The sequence below is a fragment of the Moschus berezovskii genome, chromosome 19, assembly GCF_049115385.1.
Source record: "Moschus berezovskii isolate FMDL1 chromosome 19, NW_MosBer_1.0, whole genome shotgun sequence".
NCBI classification, from domain to species: Eukaryota; Metazoa; Chordata; class Mammalia; order Artiodactyla; family Moschidae; genus Moschus; species Moschus berezovskii.
The window spans coordinates 16,262,117-16,286,388 of NC_142478.1; the positions used below are offsets into that span (position 1 = coordinate 16,262,117).

A 24,272-nucleotide genomic window follows, 5' to 3' on the forward strand; every position below is an offset into this window, starting at 1 on the left:
TTAATGATGTGTCAATTCATTTGTCTTCTTATTACCTCAAATAACTAGCAAGAAAACAAAGTTCTATCAACCAGAACAAGAGTTTGTTAGAAACAGTGGCAGAAAATATTTTGCCCCAACTCTTTATAACTACCATCATAACATTTTACATTAAATTGATCCCCAAAGCTTAAGCTCTAGAATGGAAAAAAGGAATAATAATTTACATTTTTATGTTTATTGTATCTTTATCTCCCACATCTATATTCATACAGAGGACATTTTCTTTCATTTTGATTATGTGCTTTTTTTACTGAGTAGATATTGCCATTCATGTGATGAAACAATTATTTTTCCCTAGCTCATACTTTTTAACCAATTTCTACTTGCCTCTCATCATGAATTATTTAAGATCATTCTCAGTCACATATATATTTAAAATCTACTTGAAAGGAAAGGTCAAAAGTTTTTTTTGAAATGATCACTTATTTTAAAATATGTAGGTATTAATCTGCCTTTGCTATTTACTTCTTTCCTAGGAACAGAAAGAAATGATTCCAATGACTGTCTGCTGGGGTTTAATGTCAGTGGATCTGTTTTCTTTTCAGACAGTTTTGATCTTTTATTATAATGACTCCCCATAGAATATGTACCTGGGGTACATATGTTTTTCTAAGTCATCTGAAACTCTTTCACTTGGGAAAGGACTATCTAGGAAAAAGCTGGGTCTGGTCAATTTAATCTAGATATTTTTAAATAGGGGAACTAATGGCAATAGAACATCTTTTCTTTTATAAAGATTCTTTTTGGAAAAGATGGAAAGATTCAAGATGTCAGAAAAAATGCTGTTTTTTGTTTTTAATTTGGCTGAATATACAGCAGTATCCTTATTGTTTTCAGTGAAACTATGAACAGGAGAATGTGTAATAAAACTGCACGATTTGACAGATTTAGACAGCTGGCTCCCTCACAAGAAGCTCACATTTTGTGAATATCACCCACGTTGAATAAGAGATGAGGAGATGGTAGGGTCCATTTACAAAAATGGTTGTCAGGACATTTTTTTTTTAATTGTAAAACTTTCTGTGATGGAATTCAGTAAAAGGGCTATGAAGAGAAAGCCACAGGGACAAAAGACTGCTATTAACCTACAGATGCGGGCCATGGCAGGGTTCACTGCAAGATTTGTCACACTGTTGGGCCAATGAAGTGTTCGTGTGACTAGAAGGGACCACCCCTTTTCTGGGGTAAGAGGGCAATTTGGTCTCCATGCTCATTTAATCCTGAGACTTCTTTGAATAGACTGTCCATTGAAATCTAAATTGTGCAAAATTATGCATGCACTTTTTAATGCAGGCTATTGTTCACTAAGCACTGAACCAAGACTTGTCAACCCATTTCCATTGGGCATGAGGTCACTTGAAACTTAAGCAATCATATATGGCAGACAAGAACAGGGTACTTAACCAAACTTTCTACTTGGTGGTTTCTCACTGTGCTTTCATTGCAAATCTTGCGCTTTCCAATAATAAACAAATGTGAGTTGCAAGGTTTTGTTTGTTTTTTAAATTGACGCTCCTGTTCTTAAAAGGTAAGGAGTAGCTTTGGGAAGTCAATCTGTGTTGTATAGTCTGCCCTGCTCTATAATTTAGACTCTGGAGGAACAGATATTAAAGAAGGGCAACCAAAAGTGGGAGCCCATGTGTCATGAGTCGATGTTTCCTCAGGGGTGCAAAATGCCCTGATAATTCTTTATAATCCAAACATGGCAGGCTGACTTCAAAAACCACGAAGAGAAGCGTCTACCTGAGTTTCTGCAGTTTAAGTTAGAATATGGCATTTCTTGAAAAACCCAAAAGAACATTTATAGGATATTTATTCATACATGAACCAGAGAGGATTTTCATTGAGTTCTGAAGGAATGTACACATTAAAAGTCATATTTGGCAAGAATGAGGATATTAAAAATTCGTACAAGTGACAGCTTACATAGGCAAGATTTGTTCAAAACGAGTGAACTCTTTTTCCAGTGAGGTTCAACTCAGTGTGAAACCCACAACATTCTAATCACATATACTCTGACAGGCTTGCTATGGTGAAAAGCATTTTACGAATGTTTAATGCTGGAATTTTATAATGAGTGGCTGTTTTCTTGCTTTTTCATCCGTCGTTAATGATTACATGTTGGCACAAGGATACATTGCTAGATTAGATCCACAGCACATTAAAGACTGTTTGCTTTCTCACTCCCCTTCTTTCCAATTAAGTTGGTGAAAAATGTAACTTTAGTATTTTACAAGACAGGGTAAAGGTGTTTCATCTAGGTGATGTCTATATTATAAAAATAAAATAAAAAATATAAATATGTAACACAAACCCAGTGCCTATTGTTAAATAAACTATACAATAAAAGCAGACCTTTTAGAAGATTGGTTTTAGAATATGCTGTTATGATTTAATTAGAAAACACTTGAAAACTATCTTGAAATTAAGCTAGAGTAACCAGATTTCTCTGCCAATAAAAAGGTAAGTGCGTTAACATTCTATAATTGGATACATTGATAAAAATGCAGATTACAATTTTATACCATTGCCCACTTAGAAATTAATCAGGGCTGAAACATTCTCTCATATTATAGTCCTTTAATATTAATATAAAAATATGGCCTTTTAAAATTCAATCCATCAGATTGCACAGTAATGTTTTAAAACTCCATTGAAGTAGACTTCAGTGATTACAGACAGAAAATTCCTGGGAAGTCAAGTAATCTCTTCTGGTGACATAAAAATGCCGTTACCAATTTACAATGGAATTTCCGGGGAAATTACTCCACGCAAGGAAATACATATTTTTAAAACCCATCTGTTATGGGTACCCCTACACGCATAGGGATTTTGAGTGTGTATATATGCGCATATGTGAACAAACATGCCAATATACACACACAAGACCTGCACATTTCTGGAAATGACTTTTAAATTAATCAAAGAAAATGAAATCACAGGAGTGTGTAGCAAGATAACAGTTGTTCTTTTTAATGACAGGATAAAAAAATAAATGCCCACTGGAAAGGAATAGTCAAACAGTCCCAGACACTATACAATGTAACTTGTTAGATCCAGCAAATAAGATGTCATGTCAATGATCTGATCAAGAATACCTGCCCTGGTCACTCTGCGGAGGTTTCTGTCCACTTGTTCACACTGAGCACCAAGATATCCTTTTTTACAGAGGCACTTGTTGGGTCTAACACAGACGCCGCCGTGGCAACATGCTGGCTCACATTTCGCTGGAAGAAAAAAAGAGCAACACAATCACGTTCCGTTCTGTAGGTCAGAAATGGCACTGAATATGAGGCCAATAAACATTTGATGAGTAAGGGAAGGGAGGGAAAGAGGAGAAGAGCAGTCCCAAAATGACCCCAAAGCTAATAAATACAAAGAAAGAAGATTTTGGACTTCCAATTATTTGGGGGCCAGAATGCAGCAGACAGTGGGAGATATTTCTAGAGAAGCAGATCACCCAGATCATGGGAAACAATTTCAACCTATTATAGAGTTGACTTTATGTAAAACAAGGACCCTGATGCTGGGAAAGATTGAAGGTGGGAGGAGAAGGGGACAACAGAGGACGAGATGGTTGGTCGGCACCATCGACTCAGTGGACATGAGTTTGAGCAAGCTCTGAGAGACAGTAAAGGACAGGGAAGCCTGGTGCGAAGAAGTCCATGTAGGTCACAAAGAGTTGGACATGACTTAGTGACAGAACAACAACATCGAAACAAGAATTTCAGTTCTTTAAAACTTCTGCTTCCCTAGGGCATCTCCACAGAAAGTCTTCCAAGTACCTCTGGTTTCCGTTCCTCCTGGCTAGGACCTCACAGTGGGAAGGGCATGGCCTGAGAGAAAGAGCCAGAGGCTGGAACATCAACAGTGTAACAGCAAGAAATGGTTAATATTTTATTTTGGTTGGAGGGAGGATCCATTATGTGGATTCCTTCGGATTCTTCCCTTTCCTTGTTCCCAGGGGGTGCACGGTATGTCTCATTTCTGATTACAAACCTTGAAGCCCTTTCTTGGGGGTAGTAAGGTTGGGCAGTGAAAGATGTTCTGAGCAGTCCTTTTCAGGGTACTCTACAGCACAGGACTGCCTCAGAAAAGAATGTTTACCACTACAGTATAGGTAGGGAATGTAAAGATTTACTGTTAAAATGAGGCGGAGATATAAAATTGAGCCTATAACTTAGCCTCTTACTGATAGGATGAATCTGGGGTGTGCAGCCACTGTAGATAGAATCAAATTCCTTGAATACATATCCTTATATTTCTCAGGGACAGTTCTTTTAACCTTTTCCATTGCATTAATAAAAATCCAGGGGTCTGTGGCTGGTATATGGGAAAGAAATGACAGAAAACAGACTGCAATAGTCTTTTAAATTTGTGGGAGATGAGCAAACTATGTGAGTATATGAATAAAGTTCTTGGTTGGGTCAAAAATACCAAAAAAATTATATTACTTTAATAAAATGATTCTGATTTAATCTTATATATTCAAAGTATTTAAATTGATTTAAAGAAAAAATGAAAAAATACTTTATGAAAATATAAATTTTAATTTATATCATATATTATCATATATCATATATCATTTCATTTATATCATATATTATTGTCATATATGGTATATATGAAGCCACCTATATTCAAAATTATATTTCAGTTCAGTTCAGTTCAGTCGCTCAGTTGTGTCCGACTCCTTGTGACCCCATGAATCACAGCACACCAGGCCTCCCTGTCCATCACCAACTCCCGGAGTTCATTCAAACTCATGTCCATCGAGTCGGTGATGCCATCCGGCCATCTCATTCTCTGTCGTCCCCTTCTCCTCCTGCCCCCAATCCCTCCCAGCATCAGAGTCTTTTCCAGTGAGTCAACTCTTCGCATGAGGTGGCCAAAGTATTGGAGTTTCAGCTTTAGCATCAGTCCTTCAGCTTAACATACTGTTACTAGCAGGCACTCAAAAATTTTTCTTATCCAATGACTTGAGGTGACCTAAGAGTCAAATATAAGCAAAATATAAGTAAGGGATAAGACAGAATGGACACTAGGTAAAAGAAGTCGAGAGAAAATATATTATCAAGCATCAGAGGAAGCAGGGGGAAGAGACAGCATCAGGAATTAGAATATTATTGCATTTAAACACTGATCCTCATTTTTTTGCCCACTAATGAAAAAATATAGAATATGAATATTTGTTTTAAATAATGTAATTATTTTATTCATGTTGTTTCAATTATGATACCTTTTTCCTAGATATGTAACCATGGTATCAATCAGTCACATAATATTATTAGTGCTGAAGTAATTTAAGCTTAAAATGGATATAGTCTATGTGACTTTAAATACTGTCTACTTTATTTTGACAATATATAAAGTAAGCAATGTATGGCTATAGTATTTTGAAACAAATACATGTTTAGAATAAAGAGAGATGGCCTTTATGAATGATTGATACTTTTAAATATTAACATGGGACTTAGAATTTTACAGCAAGAGAGACTTTAATGTTTGAAATCTTTTGTAAATAACATGTATATGCTGGCTGTTGAAAAAGTTCTTTCAACATACTCATCTTAAACTCTAGGTATCTAAATTAATCTAACTGTCTTCACAACAGGTAGAATTTAAACACAACTGTGTGTATTTGTGGAAGCCACAAGTTAAAGGATAGAATAACCCTGGAATGAAACTCCTTTGCTCTCTAAGCGGCTGCACACCTAGCTGATGGTCAATAAGGGAGTGGCAAAAAGAATGAAGAAAATCTCATAAAATGACTCTAGATAACTGCATTTCCCCTTTTCTATAAAAACACCAACTGAAAACCCCTATTTTAGTGCACTGCAGCAAAAAAGCAAGCAACAAATGGAGGGAGGGCCTATATGGAGTGTCTGAAAAATTCTGGCACTCAGAAAGTGACTCTGCACACACCAGCTCATTGCTGTTGCTCGGTCACTCAGATGTGTCTGAGTCTTTGCGACCCCATGGACTGCAGCACACAAGGCTTCCTGGTCTTTCACTAATCTCCAGGAGTTTGCTCAGACTCATGTCCATGGAGTCGATGATGCCATCCAACCATCTCATCCTCTGTCACCCTCTTATCCTCCTGTCTTCAGTCTTTCCCAGCATCAGGGTCTTTTCCAGTGAGTCTGCAGGTTTGAAATCTCAAATCCGGGACTGAAAGCCCACAAGGATGATCTATCTAGCTGGGCCGTTTTCACTTTGATTTTGTAAAAGAAGTCAATTATCTTTATAACTAACTTATATAAATGAATTATTTACATTAGGAAAATGCAAAGTCTTCATGTATAAATTCAGAAACAAGCTAAGCATTACTATTATTGTAAATGGCTACAAGTTTAGCTTATCCATCTTTTTCTGTGGGGGGACTGTACCTCTCGGTTTGGGGGATCTTAGTTCCTGGAGCGGGGATCAAACCTGGGCAGCCAGGAAGCTTGGAGTCCTAAGCACTGGACCTCTGGGGAATTTCCCCTTTTCATGTTATAGCTGAAAAGTTCATACCTTTTTATCAGCCTCTCCCTATTTCCCCCACTCCTAGCCCCTGGCAACCACTTTTCTGTTTTTATGAGTTTGACTTTTAAAAAAACAAATTCCACATATAAGTGATATCATGTAGTATTTATCTACTGTCTGGCTTTTTCACTTAAGTTACTGTACTCAAAGTCTATCCATGTTGTCAAAAATGGCAAGATTTCCTACACGGCTGAATAATAGTCACGTGTGTGTGTGTGTATAATGTATTTTTTATCCATTGACAGTCACTTACATTGTTTCCATATTTTGGCTACTGTGAATAATGTTGCTATAAACATGGGTGTGCAAATATTAATATCTTTTTGAAGTCCTTTTTTCACTTACTTTGGATAAATACTTAGACGTGGCATATTGGATCATATGGTCGCTCTATTTTTCAGTAAATGGCTACAGCTTTGAACATTAGATCATTCTAGAAAAAATGACTAACGTTAAGGTCTTGAGTTCCTAGAGACTGTCCCATGCCCTCTCTTTCCCAGAGACAACAGAAATACTAACCGATTCTGCAGAAGTCCCCTTCCCAGCCGGGACTGCAGCAGCAGGTTCCTGTAGGGGTGCAGTAGCCATTCCGACAGAGCCGGGAGCACTCGGACGTTAGGGTCTGGGCAGGCTGGACCACGGCCCTGCATTCCTCAGGCATCAGAGGTCTGCATCAAAAGACAAAATCAAAAGTGCATTTTGGTTGAAAAATCAGCACTGGGATAAAATTGAGTGATTTTGTAGCTTACAAAGCATGTCTCTTCCTTTCTATGGAAATTTTTCTTTTAAGTCACTCAGACAGAAAGGTTGTCAACTTTCTAAGAAAACATACACCCGTGAGAAAACAAAATAACCAGTTTTGAACCAAAGGGAACACATTAAACATGGTTAAGAAGCTTTATCACGAACAAGATTCATTGATTAAAAATGTAATTACATTACACCAATATTTTGGCGGGGCTTCCCTGGTGGCTCAGCAGTAGAGAATCCGCCTGCACTGCAAGAGACGTGAGAGACATGGGATTGATCCCTGGGTGGGGAAGATCCCCTGGAGAAGGAAATGACAACTCACTCTGGTATTCTTGCCTGGAGAATTCCATGGACAGAGGAGCCTGGTGGGCTACAGTGCATGGGGTCACAAAGAGCAGGACATGACTGAAGTGACTAAGCACACACACAATTTTTTGGCATCTAAGAATTCCTAGCAATTACAATTTAAAAAATGAAGACGTATGGATATTTTAAAGCTTCTTTTTTTTTCTCCAGGACTCCAAAAGTTTTTAGGAATAGAAAAAATAGGCATATTTGGCAAAATGAGGGGGCTGAAGGCAGTCATTAAAATGAGTGCTTATAGCCTAAAAAGCTTTGAAATTGCTTTTTATTTCATTTTCATGTTTGAGATACTTTTCCCCAGAATGACTGGTCTTGAAAGGACATACATAATACATGTGTGTTTCTGAACTCAAAGTTTAAACTCTCTATGCAATAAATGATCTATAGAGAGAGATTTTTACATATGTATGTGTATATGTGTACATACATATTTTTATAATTTTATTTTATCCTGCTATAAAGAAAAAGAATGCTAACAGGAGCAAACAAAAGTATCTTATCTGTCACTTAAAAAGTCACAGACTTTGTTTAAACTGCTTGACAACTGCCATCATTTAAAGAAGGACCAAGCTGCCTTCAGAAAATTGTCATAAGTCTTCATGTTTTTGAGTGAGAGGTTATCTTTCAAGGTGGTTCAGGCTAGAAGCATGATCCCGACTGCTCATTACCTCATCTTTGAGAAAAAATTTGCAATGGCCCTTTGCTCTCAGTCACCGCTACCTGCGCCTCTGCGTGGTGAGAAAGCTCTTTTCAGGGAAGGAATGTAAACAAACGCTTCATCACCAGTCAAATCACCACCGTGAAGAAGGCCAAGTCAGTTGGAGTCCTTAAGTACCATAACAAAGAAGGTGATAATTGTGGGTCAGGACCACCACAGAGGTAAATGATACAGCTTTCTGAGAGAAGCAAATAATTAGGCCCCGCAGCCTCAGTTTTTTTGAGACAGGTTATCTTGTTATGCCCTGGGGCAACGTGAACTGTGATAATAATTTGAGGTCTGATCTAGACTGTTTCTTCAATGACTCAAAATCATATTTAAAATATCCAGTGACTTCTTTAGCTCCTCTCTCCAATTAAAACCCATTCTCTGTTCAAAGTATTGTTTGGGATGAACATGTACGCACTGTTATATATAAAACATAACTAATACGAAGCTAATGGATAGCACAGGGAATTCTGCTCAATATTCTGCAATTCTAAATGAGAAAAGAATTTGAAAGCGGATAGATACATATATATGTACAACTGAGTCCCTTTGCTGTATACCTGAAACTAACACAACATTGTTGATCAACCATCAGATCAGATCAGATCAGATCAGTCGCTCAGTCGTGTCCGACTCTCCGCGACCCCATGAATCACAGCACGCCAGGCCTCCCTGTCCATCACCAACTCCCGGAGCTCACTCAAACTCATGTCCACAGAGTCGGTGATGCCATCCAGCCATCTCATTCTCTGTCGTCCCCTTCTCCTCCCGCCCCCAACCTTTCCCAGCATCAGAGTCTTTTCCAGTGAGTCAACTCGTCGCATGAGGTGGCCAAAGTATTGCAGCTTCAGCTTTATCATCAGTCCCTCCAATGAACATCCAGGATTGATCTCCTCTAAAATGGACTGGTTGGATCTCCTTGCAGTATAAGGGACTCTCAAGAGTCTTCTCCAACACCACAGTTCAAAAGCATCGATTCTTCGGCGGTCAGCCTTCTTCACAGTCCAACTCTCACATCCATACATGACCACGGGAAAAACCATTGCCTTGACTAGACGGACCTTGGTTGGCAAAGTAATGTCTCTGCTTTTTAATATACTATCAAGGTTGGTCATAACTTTCCTTCCAAGGAGCAACCATACTCCAATATAAAATAAAAAAATTTTTAAATAAATTACTGATTTTTGCCAACTATTGTGACAATTCAGAAAACTCCCTTAAATTGACTCAACCTCTTATTTAAAACTAGAAATGGTCCAGTTTATGTGAAAGTACTTGAGACATTCTACATTTTCACTCCGAACACACTAGCAAATATTTCCCTTGAGTAAGGGCAGAGGGTGATATGGTGGAGAAAACATTAAATGGCCAAGGAAAGTGAGGGAAAAATCTTTGCCTTCTTATTTGGAATAGCCCGTCTCCTCAATTTTTCCCTCACATAAAATTCTTATTTTGTTTGAGATACTATGGTGGCATTTTGACCATCAGAAGAGCAGTTTCTCAGAAGTCATGATGTTCTTTGGAATTACAGATCACCACATTTACTGAATGATATTCAGTAAACAGGTATTGTTCACATTTTCCTGGTAACTGAGATTCTATTTAGGCTACACACTCCAGTATTCTTGGGCTTCCCTGGTGGCTCAGCTGGTAAAGAACCCACCTGTGTGAGACTTGGGTTCGATCCCTGGGTTGGGAAGATGCCCTGGAGAAGGGAAACGCTACCGACTCCACTATTTTGGCCTAGAGAATTCCATGGACTGTATAGTCCATAGGGTTGCAAAGAGTCAAACATGACTGAGTAAAAAATATTTTCGTTTTCACTTTATTTGTTACTAACTTGTTCATGCTGTTTCCAATTTATTCAAGAAAAGAGACCCAGAAGTAGAGTGTGTCAGGAATATGTTACATGCAACGGAAAATGTACAGTCACATAGCTCACATGCTACTTGATTATATATATGGTCTACACCTGAGCAGGTGAATCTAAAGAGAAGACACCATGTGCTCAAGAATGTAGGTGACTCCGATCAAACAACTACAACCAGAAGATGTTGCCTGTTTGAAGCAAAGTATAGGGCCATTGAGTCACGTGCACTGGGAACAGATATGGCAGGGATTGGCAAGTATGGTTTTTCAGGGCAGGATATCTGATCCTTGTTTCCCAGCTGATCCTCCAATTAGACAACTTGATTGATTTTCACCAAACATTCAAATGTGTGTAAACTCAGATTATGGAAGGAATTCTAATTTTTTTTTTTTAATTTTGCCTAAGATAGAGCAAATGCTTATCTATCTGTAGATGCGATTGCTTCATGCTTAGGCTTGTTTATTTTATATAAGACTATGTGGTTGTCATATATAAACATGATTCCCTTAAATTTTTATTTAATTACCTACAAAAATAACTTTATTCTTTTATGAAGTTGACAACATTCCTCACTTAGCATGTTAAAATCCGCCCCCCCCACTTTATTATTCTATTGGGAACCCTTGAACATGAAAATGTACATCAAGCATAGCCCATCACTTATTGGACCTCACTTTCCTTAAGGAATGAGGAGTTCTATTTCTTCCTCATTGAAATAAAAGTTTTCTGAGGGCAAAATCTGTATATTCAAGCCTCTTCAAGTCTAGCCATTGACTGCCAGGCACTATATTCTTCGTGGGGAGAAGACAAAAACAAAACAGTATCCTGATCCTCATGGAGACCGCTGAGGGGAAGACAGACAGGCAAACACAAAAGTATAAGGCAGTAGGATCTTTGTTATGATGGAGGGGCATTTGAAGTTATCAGGAATACAGACGAGGGTGCAATTTAGGATTGAGGGATATTATAGAAAGATTATATTTAAGCTACCAAAGTATTTTATCTCCTCAACTACTTATAGTCCTAAGAGGTGGGAAAATACCATGGAATTTCAATATGTTTATTGAACTAAATGCATACAGTAGAAACTTTTTCAAATCTGGAATATAAATTCCATGAAGACAAATAATTCCCTCTCTTCTCTTGTGTCCTTTCAGGACCCAGAAGAGTGCACAGCACATTCAAGACGCTTATTAAAAATCTGCTGAATGAATGAAATGAGTGTAATTTAGGAACAGGCAATTTAGGGGAGGGATATGATTAAAATTGAATCACTACACTTTTATATCATAAGCATAAAACTAAATTCACTGTATTTATTTCTGTTGCCTAAATTAACTCAAGTCTTAGAAAATTCTTCCAAGGCACAATTAAATTCACTTTAAATAAAGCATTTTTACACTAATTATAATTGTAATAAATAAACAACAGGCTAAGAAGTAAGCAAGACCTAAAGAGATAAGATTATTTTCTCCTCCAATTTGGAATTAAGTCAACACATCAAAATTCATTTTCCTAGTAATATATTTGATAAAGCCTGACAAAGATTGTGGGAGAGCTCAACCACTTCTTTTCTCCACACACACTGTGTTCTAGGGACATTTCTTCCTTCCATTGGAAAAAGTAAGTTTCCTTTACATGGAATAAATAAGAATTAAGAAAAGGGAACAGAAGAAGTAAATGTGAACTTTAGTATTATTGACATCTTGAAATAGACCATCTTGTATTTCAAAATTATTACATATATACACCTGCTGCTGCTGCTAAGTCACTTCAGTCGTATCCGACTCTGTGTGACCCCATAGACGGCAGCCTACCAGGCTCCCCCGTCCCTAGGATTCTCCAGACAAGAACACTGGAGTGGGTTGCCATTTCCCTCTCCAATGCGTGAAAGTGAAAAGTGAAAGTGAAATCGCTCAGTCATGTCTGACTCGTAGCGACCCCATGGACTGCAGCCTACCAGGCTCCTCCATCCATGGGATTTTCTAGGCAAGAGTACTGGAGTGGCTTGCCATTGTCTTCTCTGATATATATACACCTAGATGGGATCTAAACACAAATCGAGGTATATACCTGTGACAGAAAACTCATTTTTCATTCTAATTTTTATTGCACCAGGAATTTGTGCATTTTAATATATGCCTAATAAGAATTGCTTAATAGTATTCTCCTCTTAAACAATTATTTTTTAAACTTTTAGACCCTTACGTCTACTGAATGAAGTCTGAGATAGCTTTCAAAATAGAAAACTTACCTAAGAGGATATTTAGGTTATTAATAAAGAATATGTGGTGTCCATTTGTTGACAGTTATTCTCTGTAATTCTCAGAAATTTAATTTAAATTTCCTAATTAGAAAAACACATTTCCTAATCCCGTTAAATGGCAACCCACTCCAGTGTTCTTGCCTGGAGAATCCTAGGGATGGCAGAGCCTGGTGAACTGCCGTGTATGGGGTCGCACAGAGTCGGACACGACTGAAGTGACTTAGCAGCAGTTATACATGACAAATAATGAAACACTAAAGGGTTAGTGCAGAAAACTACCCAACATTTCCTAATGTATAAAGCATTGTTTTAAAAAATGTAAGACATTTTCTTAGAAATCTACTTTGATTCATTTTGTGTAGTAGTACAAAGCTTTAGATATTTTCTTGAAATAAAGGAGAAAATTGAACCTGAGTAATTTATAACACACATCATACCATGATGACTTTTTGTGAATAGCTAAGGCCAATGGTGACTGTCTCTGTGTAGTGGGTTAAAGAATGATTTTAATTTTAGGGTCTTTAATTTTATAAGTGACTGACTCAATCAATGGGAAGTCTCTATCCATCTGTATGGATGCACAGGGATAAATTCTGTCTTAGCAGGCCTGATCTTCAGAGTGAGTGCTGCAGAGACTGATCTATTGTGTCTTTTATAAAAAGTAGTGTTCATTCTGAAATTTTTTTAAGGAGTTCAGATTTTAAATTCATGTTATTGTAAAACAAGGTACACTGATCATGAGTAATACTCTTTTATAAGATTCTGAATCAATGAAAGTTTCAGAAGATGTGCTCATTCTTCAGCTTCTCTTAGACAATGTTCTGCTTGAGGTGATTTAGGAGGTGATATAAGAACTGTCTTACCCTTTTTTTTTTTCTTGTGGAATCTTATTTCCCTGACCAGGGATCAAACTCAGGCCCTCAACAGTGAGAGACCAGAGTCCTAACCACTAGACCACCAGGGAATTCCCTTATTCCTGTATCCACAGTCATGTTGGGACACATGGAAAAGTGATCCCTTACAACTAAAACCTTTCCAAAACTATTTTCCTTTTTTTTTTTTTTTTTGACAACTAGTCATCTTTATAATAGAAAGTAGAAAATTAAATTATAGAATTGTTGATGTTTAGTCGCTCAGTTGTCCCTGACTCTTTGTGACTCCATGGACTGTAGCCTGCCAGGCTCCTTTGTCCACGGGATTTCCCAGGCAAGAATATTGAAGTAGGTTGCCATTCCTTCTCCAGGGATCTTCCTGATCTAGGGATCAAACCTGTTATCTTCTGAATTGGTAGGAGGGTTCTTTACCACTGAACCAAAAAATTATAAAATGGGGAATAATAAAAGGATCCTAACGGAAATTCTAAGGAGGAATAGAGAAAATATTTCTAGTCTACTATTTGCAATGGGAGAATTGTGGTATATGTGACTTCAGCATTAGTTACACAGTCCAAACTGAGCTTCTGCTATCCACAACTCAGTCTTGACCCTCAGACTTCCCAGGTGGTGCTGGTGGTAAAGAACCCACCTGCCAAAGCAGTGACATAAGAAATTCAGGTTCAATTCCTGGGTCAGAAAGATCCCCTGGAGGAGGGCATGGCAACCCACTCCAGTATTCTTGCCTGGAGAATCCCATGGACAGAGGAGCCTAGAAGGCTACAGTTGATAGGGTTGCAAAGAGTTGGACATGACTGAAGTGACTTGGCATGCACACAATCCTGATCTTCCTACAAGGAGGGAGGAGCTTCTCTATTTCAGTTAATGGCAGCTCCCCCCCGCCCTTTTTTTTTTTGCAAAACTCTTTTCCTTTCATGTTTTTTTCCAATTCTCATGAGGTAGGAAAAACTGTTAAGTCTAAATCCTCATTACTCAGTGTGACACAGAACAGCAGCCCCAACACCACCTAGGAATTTGTCAGAAAGGCAGAATCTCAGGCCCCTTCCCTGCACTTCACTGTTTGTCAAGAGATTCGCATGCATAGTCAAGTTACAGAGGGACTTTGCTAATTTAGGGCCATTCCCAGCCAATGGTGATTAATGGGGCCATGAATAAATGTGGCCAGGAGCTTCCAGGATGAAATATTCTGGAATCTTATGACTAGATGGAATATGACCTCTGCACAAGGAGGCAGCCTTCCTGCACCACCAGATTTGATGGCTTAATGGATCTCCTCACTCCAGAAGCATTTGGATACGTAGGTGATAACCCATAAACACACATTGGTTCTAAAATCATGACTCAGCACTTTTGCCTCAAAAAATTAAGAAAATGGAAAATTTCTCATGATGGGTGAGATTTTTACTATTTTCCCATTTGCATAGCTTGAGGCATAGGAATGAGCACTAGTATATTAGTACTGTGTCATTTTTTAAATACTCATTTTAGGGGCTTTCTCCAAGGTCAACATGCAAAGGAATTTTTGTTTATTTTCAGTCTGGATAGCTTTTTTTAGTTTGGGTGGTCACTAAATTCTTATTCATGTTGACGTTTCTCCTTTCAGTGTCAATTTACCCATGAGGAGTAGAAGTTTGGGTTCCGACTACATATAACCATTTTGCAGCACCTGTTAAAATGATAATACACCATACAAATTCATTTTGGCTGTGAGGAATCTTATATATTCATAGTACAATCCTATTCTGGGTCAGAGAACAGGGACTATGGAGTCTGTTTCTGTGTAATCATGCAAAACTGGTTTCACAGGACTTCATGGCTCTATCGATGGCAATACACATTTCCTAACAATATTTTTCAAGTACCATTTGAGATCTATCAAAAAATTGAATGTTTTAAGAGCTACTTGCTTTCATTTCCTTCTTAAGGAATGCCTTCTTTGATATATATCACATGTAGGTCTCTTAGAAAAATCTTTTTATGTATATCCTCAGTAACCCTGATATTGGAATGAAGGAAAAGAAAACAAAACAAGAATACTTCTGAAGCTATATACATTATTGATCATATGAAACATTATTAATTTGTACTGTCTATTTCTATAATTCAAATTTAGAATGGGAAAACCAGTGCTCTACCTGATTTCTCAAACCATTGCATTTTTCTGTTCTGAAAGGCACTGGACAGTGGGGCTAGGCTTGGGCTCTTTTCTCTGGGTCCAAGCTTGACTTTGTTTTAAGGTCTGTGACTTAAATGCTAAGCACATGAGTACTCAGACATAGGTGTGTCCAGTGTGTCCATATATTTGTTCCCCTATAGTGTCCACACGTTTGGTGTGTATGTCTGTGTCGCTATTTCTGCTGGGCAGATAAGATCATCTATACCATTTTTCTAGATTCCACATATATGCATTAATATAACAATATCTGTTGGACTGCCTAGTGCTACTGTTGTTCAGTTACTCAGTTGTGTCTGACCCTTTGCAACCCCACAGACTGCAGCACCCCAGTCTTCCCTGTCCTTCACCATCTCCCTGTCTTCACCTTTGCTCCAACTCATGTCTATTGAATCAGTGATGCCATCCAACCATCTCATCCTCTGTCATCCCCTTCTCCTCCTGCCTTCAGTCTTTCCCAGCATCAGGATCTTTTCCAATGACTTGGATCTTCGCATCAGATGGCCAAAGTACTAGAGCTTCAACGTCAGTCCTTCCAATGAATATTCAGGGTTGATTCTCTTTAGGATTGACTGGTTGGATCTCCTTGCAGTCCAAGGGTCTCTCAGTAGTCTTCTCCAACACCACAGTTCAAAGGCATCAATTCTTCAGCGCTCAGCCTTTTTTATTGTCCAGCTCTCACATCCATACATCAGTTCAGTGCAGTCACTCAGTGTCTCTAGCTCTTTGCGACCCCATGGATTATAGCACGCCAGGCTATCCTGTCCATCACCAACTCCCAGAGCTTACTCAAACTCATGTCCAAAGTGATGCCATCCAACCATCTCATCCTCTGTCATCCCCTGCTCCTCCTGCCTTCAATCTTTCCCAGCATCAGGGTCTTTTCCAATGAGTCAGTTCTTTGCATCGGCTGGCCAAAGTATTGGAGTTTTAGCTTCATCATCAGTCCTTCCAATGAATATTCAGGACTGATTTCCTCTAGGATGGACTGGCTGGATCTCCTTGCAGTCCAAGGGACTGTCAAGAGTCTTCTCCAAAAACACAGTTCAAAAGCACCAATTCTTCAGTTTTCTTTATAGTCCAACTCTCACATCCATACATGACCACTGGAAAAATCATAGCTTTGACTAGATGGACCTTTGTTGGCAAAGTAATGTCTCTGCTTTTTGATATGCTGTCTAGGTTGGTCATAGCTTTTCCTCCAAGGAGCAAACATCTTTTAATTTCCTGGCTGCAGTGATTTTGGAGCCCCCAATTCTAAAGGAGATCAATCCTGGATGTTCATTGGAGGGACTGATGCTAAAGCTGAAACTGCAATACTTTGGCCACCTCATGCGACAAGTTGACTCACTGGAAAAGACTCTGATGCTGGGAAAGGTTGGGGGTGGGAGGAGAAGGGGACGACGGAGAATGAGATGGCTGGATGGCATCACCGACTCTGTGGACATGAGTTTGAGTGTACTCCGGGAGTTGGTGATGGACAGGGAGGCCTGGTGTTCTGTGATTCATGGGGTCGCGGAGAGTCGGACACGACTGAGCGACTGAACTGAACTGAACTGAACTGAAAATAAAGTCTCTCACTGTTTGTATTGTTTCCCCATCTATTTGCCATGAAGTGGTGGGACCGGATGCCACGATCTTAGTTTTCTGAATGTTGAGTTTTAAGCCAACTTTTTCACTCTCCTCTTTCACTTTCATCAAGAGGCTCTTTAGTCCTTCTTCACTCTCTGCCATAAGGGTGGTGTCATCTGCATATCTGAGGTTATTGATATTTCTCCCTGCAATCTTGATTCCAGCTTGTGCTTCCTCCAGCCCAGCATTTCTCATGATGTACTCTGCATAGAAGTTAAATAAGCAGAGTGACAATATACAGCCTTGACGTACTCCTTTCCCAATTCTGAACCAATCTGTTGTTCCATGTCCAGTTCTAACTGTGGCTTCTTGACCTGCATGCAGGTTTTGCAGGAGGCAGGTGAGGTGGTCTGGTATTTCCATCTCTTTAAGAATTTTCCACAGTTTGTTGTGATCTACACTGTCAAAGGCTTTAGCATAGTCGCTGAAGCAGAAGTAGATGTTTTTCTGGAATTCTCTAGCTTTTTCTATGATCCAACAGATGTTGGCAATTTGATCTCTAGTTTCTCTGCCTTTTCTAAATCCAGCTTGTACATCTGGAAGTTCTCAAGTTCACACACTGTTGAAGCCTAGCTTGAAGGATTTTGAGCATTACTTTGCTAGCACGTGAAGAGTGCATTTGTGCAGTAGTGTTAATGAGATTATTAGAAAGTTCACAATACTTGCTCAGTTTTGTTCAATGGTTAAAGATCAACCTGAATAAAAGCAGATACCAAAGCCTTACTTTGGTATCTGAAGTTACTAGAAGACTTACACCTTCTAGTAATTTCATATTCAAGTTTATCCTCATGAGATAGGGCTGACCTTGTTACTCCCAAGTTTAGAAGATTAGAACATGGATGAAAATATGAAATAACTCTCATACAGCCTAATTCAAGATAATCTGGAATTCTTTTCTAGCATAGATTTTCACTCAACTGGTCCTCTTCAGGAACAAAGGGAGTTAGGCACTGTTTTTCAGGCCCTTTATTAACCTCCCTATCCAAATACCACCACCAAGACACACAAGTATCTAAAAGGGTGTGTGAATTGTCTTCATTCAACTTTATCAGCTTAACTCAATGCATTTATTTCCAGAGGAAAATTAGGAAATGAAAAGGTATATATTTCCTTGAAAGGAAAACCTAGGAGAAATGACTAATGAAACTAGATATGGTTGCTTGCTTTTAGGGAGAAACGAAGTCCAATTTTATTAAATTGCCTTAGGTGTTTCTTGTACTATTTTTGTTATGTCCTTAATTCAGAAACTGGTCTACTGTAATTATTAGAAAAATAGGCATTTCACTTTAACTCAGTGGACTTGTTCCTGAAAAATCTTATATTGTATAAATAAAAATGAGGTTTATAGGAAAAATAGAGCTGGGGCAGACTCTTCAAGATCTGTGCAACTCTGTACTTAAAGCACTAACAAAAGTAAAATGTGGTGCCGTGGAGAGGGTTTCCCAGGGATACCAGAGATCACTTGTGGGTGGAGGAGAGATCCACTCAGGGGACATCAGAAGCACACACAATATTGTATACTAATGCACAAATGTGGAATCTAGAAAATGGTGTACATGATATTATTTGCAAAGCATAAATAGAGACACAGATGTAGAGAACAAATATATGGAAACCAAAGGGGAAAGGAGAGGGTTGGGAGGAACTGGGAGACTGGGATTGACACACACACACACATAATTGATACTATGCATAAAATAGATAGGGGTTTCCCAGGTGGTTCAGTGGCAAAGAATCCACTTGCCAATGCAGGAGACTCAGGAGACATGGGTTCAATCCCTGGGTTGGGAAGATCCTCTGGAGGAGGAAATGGCAACCCACACTGTTCAATATCCTTGCCTGAAAAATCCCACGGACAGAGGAGCCTGGTGGGCCACTGTCCATGGTGTCACAGAGAGTCAGATATGATTGAGTGACTGAGCATGCAAGTATAAAATAACTAATGAGAACCTAATGTATATCACAGGAATTCTACTTAATGCACTGTGGTGACCTGTGTGGGAAGGAAGTCCAAAGGGGATACATATGTACAGCTCACTCACTTTGATGTATGTCAGAAAGTAACACATTATAAAGCAACTGCTCTCCTGGTGACTCAGTGGTAAAGAATCTGTCTGCAATGCAGGAGACCCGGGTTTGATCCCTGGGTTGGGAAGATCTGGAGGAGGGCATGGCAACCCACTCTAGTACTTTTGCCTAGAGGATCCCATGGACAGAGGAGCTTGGCAGGCTGAAGTCCTTGGGTCACACAGAGTCGGACATGACTGAAGCAGCAGCATACTCCAATAAGAATTAATTAAAACAATACACACACACAAAACCAAAAACCACAGAAGTGAGGCTTTGATCTCAGGAGGAAGTGAAACCTGTGAAGAGCCATGCAATGGCTCCTGGGGTTAGATGGGGGAACCCAGTGCCATACTTCTTGCTTGTTTTAACTCAACTGGGAAGGCTCCTTCTGCCTGTACAAGTCAGGCTGTGGACTTGTTCCTCTTGTCATTCTGACTTTAGTTGCTTGGAAAGCTACATAATTTCCATGTTGTGCAACCATCCTTTTCTTTTAAAGGTGAATTAATTAGTCTGAAAGAAAATCACAGCATAGCAGAACAGACTGGACCAGGAAGCCAAATTATGGTGAGTTTTACCCACCTTGGTATATATAGCCTTCTGGACCATTAATTTGGCAATTTATAGTATACCATGTTTTGACATAATTTTGTTGTTCCAGAGTGGTAGTATTTATCTCTGAGAACATTGCTAATGTTTTAGACAATGTGTGCAATCTCTTGATTTAAGATAAAAATAAGCTCCTTAGAGAAAAGGACTAAATTTTCATGTATATTCTCCCTCCATAACGCATAATGGAGGCTACCCACTCCAGTATATTCTTGGGCTTCCCTGGTGGCTCAGCTGGTCAAGAATCTGCCTGCAATGCAGGAGACCTGGGTTTGATCCCTGGGTTGGGAAGATCCCCTGGAGAAGGGAAAGGCTTCCCACTCTAGTATTCTGGGCTGGAGAATTCCATGGACTGCATAGATCATGGGGTCACAAAGAGTCGCACACGACTTAGCAACTTTCACTTTCACTTCACTTCCATAATACATAATACAATACCTTGCACACAGGAGACAAGCCAAAGATACCTGCAGACTGATTAAATCTCATGATTTAATCTTGTATAACTAGACTTACTCTGATAGGATAGAAAATCAAAACTGAAAAATTAGGGTTCAAGAAAAAGTCAATGCAATCGCATCCTAATATAAAGAAGGAACCAAATTCTATTCAGAATTTTATGTCCAAAATAAATTTTTTTAACTTAAAAACTTAACTTACGAGCCATAAGTGATAAAAATGTTAGACACTAAATAAGAAGCATTGGTGACCAATGTTTTAAATGGGAAGTAAGATTTGAAACAAGTTTCTATCCTTTAAAATAGCACAAAAATGTCAGCTTAAATTCTCTTTGAAGACTATCAGGATGACAAATTTTCAAATTTTGATGTTACACCTTTCGATTCACTTGTCAATATTGATAAAAATGTGGCATTTAAGCAACACTTTTTTTTAATCAAGTAAAGTGAATTAGTTAAAAAAAATGATGCTAGGGTACAATATGTCTCTTCAGAAAGTGCATCTTCCTTTAGAAAGCATTTTTTACAAATTTATGTGGCTGTTCCATGCAAGATTAAATCTGTCTTTATCTCAGGAACTGCAGTATCTGATGATATACTGTCTTATGATAAAAGTATGATATTCAGACGGTCTGGTCATAGTGGATTTCCACCATTGTCCCAGGCAGGGAAGAAACATGGATATTGAAAAGAAATGCTTTTAATTATCCTTCAATAAAAAATAAATTATTCAAAGAAGAAAAAAAAAAGAAATGCTTTTAAAAGTTTTTGACTCAACGAATGAGCCTCTTTTTGAAAAATATATTTTTAGCTATTCATATTCTCCATTTTCTGCCTTTTTAACAAATGCCACTTGTAAGTGGCAATTCAATCAAGTTTTCATAGCAATCTGTACAATTACTCTAGGAACTGATATACCAACATTCAAAATTGATAATTTAAGGAAGACTATAATTAATATAAAGCAAAAAACTCCCTTGAATACTGTGGCCACATGTGACATCTTCAGAAAATAGGATCTAAATATAAGAAGTCTTATAGTATAGGCTTTTAAAATAATAGGATCATTTCAATAAAATTATGATATAATATTTTGCATGTATCTTGAAATAGGTGATGGCGCTACATAGACTTGTATGGACTATTTGAGTCTTTAAGTATATCTGTGTACATATATACACATACAAGTCTTGGTAAATAATGAATAAAATTCCAGTTATCCTTAGACCATTACCATATATTATGTATGCATTCTCATCCATTCATTAAAAGTTTACCTTATCCTATTCTTTTGTAATATATCTTTAAATTTTCATATGTTTCTGGCAACTTAGGAAGGATTTGTTAGCTAAAAATACTGTGCACCACAGCATAAGCTACAGCATATTAAGAATAAAATGTAAGCAGGCACAGAAGTGCATGCCATTTTTGGTGATTGGAAATGTGGAAAAACCATAGCAAAAATGTAGGCCATGCTTCCCTTGTCTTTTTGACTTCAAATCCACCACGCTGAATGGATTTTTATAAGGCATATACTTGTTCATGACCTCTAATGTTAAGAAATTCTGTCATGTTTGAAAACTAGTCCCTCGTTGAGCCTGTGTCCCTGTTAATAGCTGAAAGGTCAATGGAGCTGCTAAACAGTTTGTATTACTGTCAGGGTGGCCATGAAAACACCGCCTGCAGCAAGAGGACTTGGCAGCTGGGTCAACAGGCACTGTGGGGATTTATCAACCTAGGGAGGCCACTTGCATAAAACTCTGACTGATGAATTGGGACTAGACTGGCTTATTGGGCTAAACCCTCTCCATTATGCATGGCTTTCTTTAGGATGGCAGAGCTGCCTGCCAGCTCCCTGAGACATATGCGAAGGATAAACAGAACCAATTTCCTCTCATGAAGTGATTTTTTTTTTGTGGAAAAAAAAAAAGCACTCTTCAGCATCCAGCATGCTAAGGAGTAGGATGAAGATATTAAGAAAAAAATAAAGAACAGTGAGTAGGGGCATAGTGGGGAGGAGACAGAAGAGCAGTTTTTTAAGAAAATATTAATACCATCATATTTATTAGTTTCCAGACTTCCAAATAACACATACCTAAACAGAAGAACAGAAGAACATTGCAAATTGTTGTTACTAGCACCAACAGTCCTTAAACAGAAAGGGTCAAGGTAAGATTAAAAGTCACAGTTTTTCTTTTAGCAGCTGGTGTATGAACAGTAAAACCATAAATACATAGACACCCTGGTTTAGGCAGTTTTTGATATTGGTCATACAGGAGTCTGGAGATAGGATGTTTCTGTAAAATAACCTCTGAAGCTGGGAATTTGCATTGTTAATTTATAGACCTCTTAAGGGAATGGGCTGTGTGATTTGAGCGGGAATAACAGATAAGCGACGTGTTAAAATAGAGAAAGACTGGGTACATGGTAATTAACTCTATGCTTAAGAATGATTTTGTTTTACAAATTCCTGGAGAAATAACCCTGGAAATATTTCCAGGTCAAAAAAAGGCCTTTAGCTTCAGTTCATTTGAAACAAAAATTAAAGAATCTTTTTCAATAGTGTGAAAAGATCTGCATTCTATAAAAATGAAGCTTGGTAAATTCATAACTCCTTTAGAATTCTTTCATTTCCACTCCTCAGGAGCACTTGTGTGATTCTGACAAGATTTAACAAAGAACAAGCCTCTAAGACATGACTTGAACAACTGAAAACTAGACTCAAAGTTCTTTCCCTGATGACTCAGACAGTAAAGAACACGCCTATCATGCAGGATACCTGTGTCAGGAAAATCCCCTGGGGAAGGGAATGGCAACCCACTCCAGTATGCTTGCCTAGAGAATTCCATGGACAGAGGATCCTGGTGGGCTAAGGTCCATGGGGTTGCAAAGAGTTGGCTACGACTGAGCAACTAACCTTACTACTACTATTGGAGAAGGAAATGGCAACACACTCCAGTGTTCTTGCCTGGAGAATCCCAGGGATGGGGGAGCCTGGTGGGCTTCCGTCTATGGGGTCACACAGAGTCGGACACGACTGAAGTGACTCAGCAGCAACTACTATAGAGTTCTTTAAAACTCCATGGACATCTTGACCCTAATTTTGGCACTAAAGCAACCTCAAAAGTTGTGAGATCAATTACCTGAAATAATTCTTGAGTGCATGGAATGAACACCAACGGTACTAAAGAATAGCATAGGCTTTAAATCCATTATATTATCTTCACAGCGCTCTGCAGAAATGAGGCAGAGCAGAATGCTCACCAGCACTTGATAGACAGGCCGAGGAGCACAGTGTGGGGGCATCCACATTCCCAGATTCAGAGACAAGCCCATCTGACTATTGGGCCTGTCAGGATCAACTTCCTCATCTTAACCAGCCTCAGGTGGCACTACTAAATGAAACTAAAATGACAGCCCAGTTCCTGTGCTCAATGCACTGACATGCTGGCTGAAGGAGTCCCAGACCAGGGCACACAGAACCCAATACTCGAGGCGTCAGGGGACCTAGTGAGGTGGGCCAGTAAACTGGGAGATTGGCATTGATTCAATCCTAACTCCACTCTGCCATGAGACTTGACTTTTCTACCTCTGTAGGTATCCCCATGCTAAGATGGAGGCAACGCTCATCCCTTTTCTGCTTTTCCCTTACAATCTCCTATGTCCTAGTTAAGCTGTAGAGAAAGCTGGTTGTATTCTCATGGAAGTTTCCTTTGATTACAATTGCATTTGTGTTTTTTATAATAGGTTATCAAACCATCCTTTCTGAGAAGGATGCCCACTGTAAAAGATTTTACATTTATGTCAATAATTAATTAACATATAGGCTGGGGGCTTTCCAGGTCACTCAGTGGGTAAAAAAATCTGCCTGCAATTTAGGAGACGTGGAAGACCCAGGTTTGATCCCTGGGCCAA

General features: G+C 38.7%; 1 protein-coding gene across 3 annotated transcripts in view; it reads right to left on the reverse strand.

Moving 5' to 3' along the window:
• Nucleotides 1-1,073: 1,073 nt before the first annotated feature.
• Nucleotides 1,074-24,272, reverse strand: part of HHIP (hedgehog interacting protein) — a 109,530-nt gene continuing 86,331 nt past the window's right edge. The window contains exons 12-14 of one of the 3 annotated variants that reach the window (XM_055405217.2): nucleotides 7,090-7,238; nucleotides 3,141-3,269; nucleotides 1,074-2,310 (exon numbers count right to left, since the gene is read on the reverse strand). In XM_055405217.2, coding sequence (XP_055261192.2) covers nucleotides 2,300-2,310; nucleotides 3,141-3,269; nucleotides 7,090-7,238 — 289 coding nt within the window. In that variant the 3' untranslated portion in view covers nucleotides 1,074-2,299. Of the gene's footprint in view, nucleotides 3,270-4,681; nucleotides 5,032-7,089; nucleotides 7,239-24,272 lie in introns of those variants that run through there. The other 2 variants (XM_055405216.2, XM_055405218.2) reach the window with 2 other exon arrangements.